Genomic DNA, 4,977 nt, shown 5'->3' with positions numbered 1-4,977 from the left:
ACAACAACCACCACTATAAAATTATAGATTAAATATTAATAAATGTATTTGTCTTGTGCCTTTCCATAGACTAGTTTTCTTGTTGAATTTAAAAAATTTTTTATACTTGTATGAAAAAAGCCCCAACAAATTGCTTTAATCAATGAGCCTAAAACATAATGTCAGTATATGTGTTTAGATAATTCAATTAATCATGCTGCTTCTTTTTTCAGCTATCTGTAGACATACACAATTACCATCATAATACACATTGCCTAAATTTTATTGTTTATATCTTAAATTGATTAAAATTAAATTGAATCGTCCAGTAACCTATAGTTTTAAGTTTTCTACATTCAACGTAGATGCTTTCACTATGCTGTGCTCTGCTGCTATGAGAATAATGAAATTTCTTCATTCTCCTTGATAAACTTTCACTTTAAATGTATTTTGAAAGTGCAAACTAATATTGTCATTTCATATGAGTATTTAGTACTGAATTAGTGATTAGGATTTAATTTCAAGAAAAAAGAACGAACTCTAGAATATCTAAATTTCTATTTTTGCCATACTTCCAATACTTTCTTGCTTCTGTAAGTTTTTACAGTGGCAAAAGACAATGATCTGTGTTCTTTCTTCAAGGCTCACTTGTATTTATATTTATATGAACTAGTATAAAGGGCTTTATTCTGTCTCTGTTTTTTCTTTTGCCAGATTTTGAGTTGGAAGGAGAGCAAAGACTGACTTTGTGAGCCCTTTATGTTTTTAAGTGTGCTGCCTACACTAGAGGTTGTGCAAAGAACAAAACACTAAAACATTGGCACTTAATAATATACTGCAGTTGCATATTTTTGTACTTGAGAAATGACAGCATATTCACTGGTAACTTAGTCTTGTGATTATGTCAGTCTGTCACAAAGAACAGCTGTATAGACCTCCTTTCTAGGTCATTGCTATCAGGCTTAATAACAACCAATATTATGAGCTTTCAAATAATAATGACATGCAAGAGAAAGCCATTATCTCTCTGCCTCAAGACTACTAGAAAACATTATATTCGGGTTTTGCATCTTACTGAGAAGTGATAATTGTTTTAGAGGTATAAGCAAAGAATTGAGTTAAGGGGTAAAAAGGTAAATTGTATATCTGCTCTTTAAGGTAGAGCTTTGGATTTTTTACTTACCTTTATACACAATGTTGTGATTTACTTCTTTCAAAGACAAGATTACATGCCAAATCTAAATATATTATTCTTAATCATATCACCATCCATTTATATCTTTTAATAAAAAAGCCTAAAGCATGATATATATGTGAGTGAATAATTCAACTATTTATACTATCTTTTATTTAACTAATCTGTAGATATATCAAGTAGATAACATAAAAATGCACAGTACCTAAAATCCAATAATTACATATTACTTCCCATTATAAGGAAATTTGATTCAAACAAAATCTAATTATCCAACAACATTTAGTTTTACATTTTCTAAACCTAAAGCAGGTGATTTTACCATGTTACTCTAAGGAGCAAATTGCAAGTTAATACAGGCATTAAGATTTTACATAATTAAACGTCAATGTTACTGTTTCTTGTAATTTTCACATTTTAAACCAAGTTTTTGCAGTAATAGTAAGTCACTAAAAATACAGTACCTTGTCCTTTAAACTGTAAAAATAAAACTGGCATTTCAGAAATATATCTCAATTATATTTTTTATGTCTACACATTCTTTGTTTGAAAACAGCAAATTAAAACTGTCAAATTAATTTCTCTAACATAATTTTTAAATGTTTTGAGTTGAATGCTAAGAAAGGTTGGTTAATGATCCAAAATTTTATCTCATGTTTACCTAATTTATTTGAAAATAAATTTAGTCTTTGGTAGTATAGTTGTCAGTCTAAATTTACTAACCCCTATAAAACAAAATACAAAGAACTACATACAAAATTACACTAAAGAAGATAATATACTTGAAGATTCAGAAATATTACCCCAAATAAATGTCACAAAAATAAAAGTTTGTTTGATTTGTATGTAAATTGTATTTTGCTTTGCTTCCCTGTGTATTTCACAAAATGTTTGAGATGATAGATGAAACAAATGGAATGGAAAAGAAAGGAATAAAAGAATGAACTGGGAAATGTATTCTGTATTTCTAGTAATACTATACATTTTTCTCAGGTTGACTTTCTTTTGATTTTAATACTTTATTGTAATTGTCTATGAATATTTAAAATGATCATGTTGTTGTTGTGTACTATTGAGTCAAAACTCATCCATAGCTGACACCCTGGCAGGTTTTCAGAGGCAATTAATCTCATGGAGGGAAATTACCCATCCTTTATTTAAGAATATTTCTAGCAACAACTCTTGATCGTAGCCTCTCAGTCAATTTGTCTAAATTTAGAATAAAACACTTATGCTGTTACCAGATTGATTTGTAAATAAGCAGCTACTGTAATTTCAACTTTATACAACAGTAATTGTTAGCTAATGTTAATATTTTCTTTTAATAACTGCTTAATTCTGTCTTCTAGAAACATTAACAATAAAAATAAGTAAAGGACAGATTAATATTTGTTGATAAGAGAATTAACAACACCACCACCTTCTAATTAATGAGATCATAAAGATTTTTTTAATACTCATTGCTATATTTAAAAATTAATATTATTAAAATAAATATTAGACTACTTGACCAATACTATTATATTATTATTCTATTTGATACATATTGCTAGTTATTCAATTTTAAAATCTTTCAGAAGGAAAACAGGGACATTTACCTCACTGAAGGAATCCCTAGTCCTCTCTAGCTATATTGATCTTCTGTGTGTCTAGTTTTTCAGCTTATCAAAAGAATCTCAGAATTGGAAGTATTCCTACTCATTCTGTATTCTCTAAAATGCTAATGCGTAATGACACCTTGAAGCCTGTGACTTTATTTAATATTGTGTATTCTTCATTGCAGATAAAACATGGATGCATACACCGGAAGCATTATCAAAACATTACATTCCCTATAATGCAAAGGTAAAAACAGTTCTTATAATATTACTTGTTATAATTTTTCTGATTATTCATCTAGATATTACAAACATTTCTTATAAAAGAATTTATTTTGGTGTAGTTGTTGTGTACTTTAGAGTGAGAACCGACCCCCAGGTGACCTTCCAGCAAGTTTTCTGTGGCAGTAAATCTCATGGGAGGAGATTGCCTATCCTCTCCCATGGAGCAGCTGATGTATTTGAACTGTATACATTTTAGATTGTAACATTTTTTCCTATTGTTAAAATAACACATAATGGTGTGTAGAAATTAAACAGGTACATCTAAACCTCCTGTAAAAACATTTTAATGTTGTGTCCACTTATTCATTGATGTCTTAATATCAAAACAAGATTCTGACCACTGGGACAATAGGTGGAGAGATTGAGACTGCTGACAGCTTTCGTTTGCTTGGCTCCACAATCAACACTCTTGGTACCAGCAGACAGGAAACTAAAACACATATTGTTCATAGAGTCACTATGAGTTGTGCTCAAGTTGGGGTAATCAACAACAACAACAATTGCATTGGAAAAGTCTGCCATCAGAGACCTCTCCAAAATACTGAAGATGAATAATATCAGTCTGGAGATATTATCAGTCTAAAGGGGCACCTGATAAAGGCCACGGTTTTGCAATCACTTGCTATGCAGTGGCTGTTACCATGGGCTCAAGCACAGTAAAGGATGTTAGGGGCAGAGGAGGGTTTCATTTTATTCCACAATAAAGGCCACGGTTTTGCAATCACTTGCTATGCAGTGGCTGTTACCATGGGCTCAAGCACAGTAAAGGATGTTAGGGGCAGGGGAGGGTTTCATTTTGTTCCACATTAGGCCTCTGTGAATCCGATTTTACGTGCTGACGGAACAGCACCTAAAACTAGTATGTTTTGTTCAAATTGCTGCATTTTAACGGGAACATAGCATTACAAAATTGAGACAGTGATGACAGATGATAGAAGGAGAATTGATGCCTTTGAGCTGTGGTGCTGGAGAAGAGTATTGAATATACCATACCATGGACTGCTAGGAGAACAAACAGTTTCATCTTTAGAGAGGGTGAAATCAGGCTGCTCTTTGAAGGCAATGATTATGAAACTTTGTTTGACATAGTTTGGACAAGTTCCGAGGAGGGACCAATCCTTGGAGAGGGACATCATGCTTGGGAGGGTGGAGAGATAGTGCAGGAGAAGAAGACCCTCGATGAGATAGATGGTTGATTCAGTGACTGGAGTAATGGAAGTAGGTGTGTTAGAGACAGTAAGATTGGCACAGGATAGAAAAAGTTTTAGGGCTGTTGTACATAGGGTCACTGTGAGTTGGAGGCAACGTGACAGCACATACCAGCAACAACAACAACAACAACATCTAAACTACCTGTAAAAGCATTTTAATGTTACATCCACTTATTCATTGATGTCAGGTTGTATCCAACTCACTCGAAGGCACTAAAGGCACGAAACACTGGAAGAGATTGCTCCTCTCCTCTCTGCAGAATGACTGGTAGATTCACACTGCCCAAGAGTCTTGGCTGTTGGGTTCACATCACATTTCCCTGGAGACCACACCAGCAAAGCAAGCTACCTATGGTTACATTAAACAGACTAAATGCTCTAAGCTAAACTAGAATTGAGAGAAATGAGCTGCAGTTTTAAGGAATGTAATTGCCATCCAGAATAAAAGAGAAGCAAACAAACAAAAAACACTATTACCAAAAACATCTGTACACTAAGAAAACATACAGGAAAAAATCTCTTTTACATTTCAGTGATTCTGATCGAAACCAAGCCAAGACATTCTGATTTACCTCATATGCGTGTAAAACCTGAACAGTTCATGAGAAGACTGGGAGAGGAAGAGGAGAACACTAACAAACAAAAACCAAATTAAATTCTCTTGCAGACATGGAATATTGATTATACCATGGACTGTCATAGGAACAAA

At 32.9% G+C, this 4,977-nt stretch overlaps 1 protein-coding gene across 3 annotated transcripts in view; it reads left to right on the top strand.

The window, feature by feature from the left end:
- Nucleotides 1-4,977, top strand: part of GULP1 (GULP, engulfment adaptor PTB domain containing 1) — a 147,491-nt gene that overhangs the window by 1,653 nt on the left and 140,861 nt on the right. For all 3 annotated transcript variants that reach the window (XM_006878767.1, XM_006878765.1, XM_006878766.1), the window contains exon 2: nt 2,958-3,019. In XM_006878767.1, coding sequence (XP_006878829.1) covers nt 2,958-3,019 — 62 coding nt within the window. The remainder of the gene's footprint in view (nt 1-2,957; nt 3,020-4,977) is intronic.

The sequence above is a fragment of the Elephantulus edwardii genome, unplaced genomic scaffold (assembly GCF_000299155.1).
Source record: "Elephantulus edwardii isolate Elephantulus edwardi_28Jun2011 unplaced genomic scaffold, EleEdw1.0 scaffold00001, whole genome shotgun sequence".
Classification (NCBI taxonomy): Eukaryota; Metazoa; Chordata; class Mammalia; order Macroscelidea; family Macroscelididae; genus Elephantulus; species Elephantulus edwardii.
This window is presented reverse-complemented; position numbering and strand designations above follow the sequence as displayed.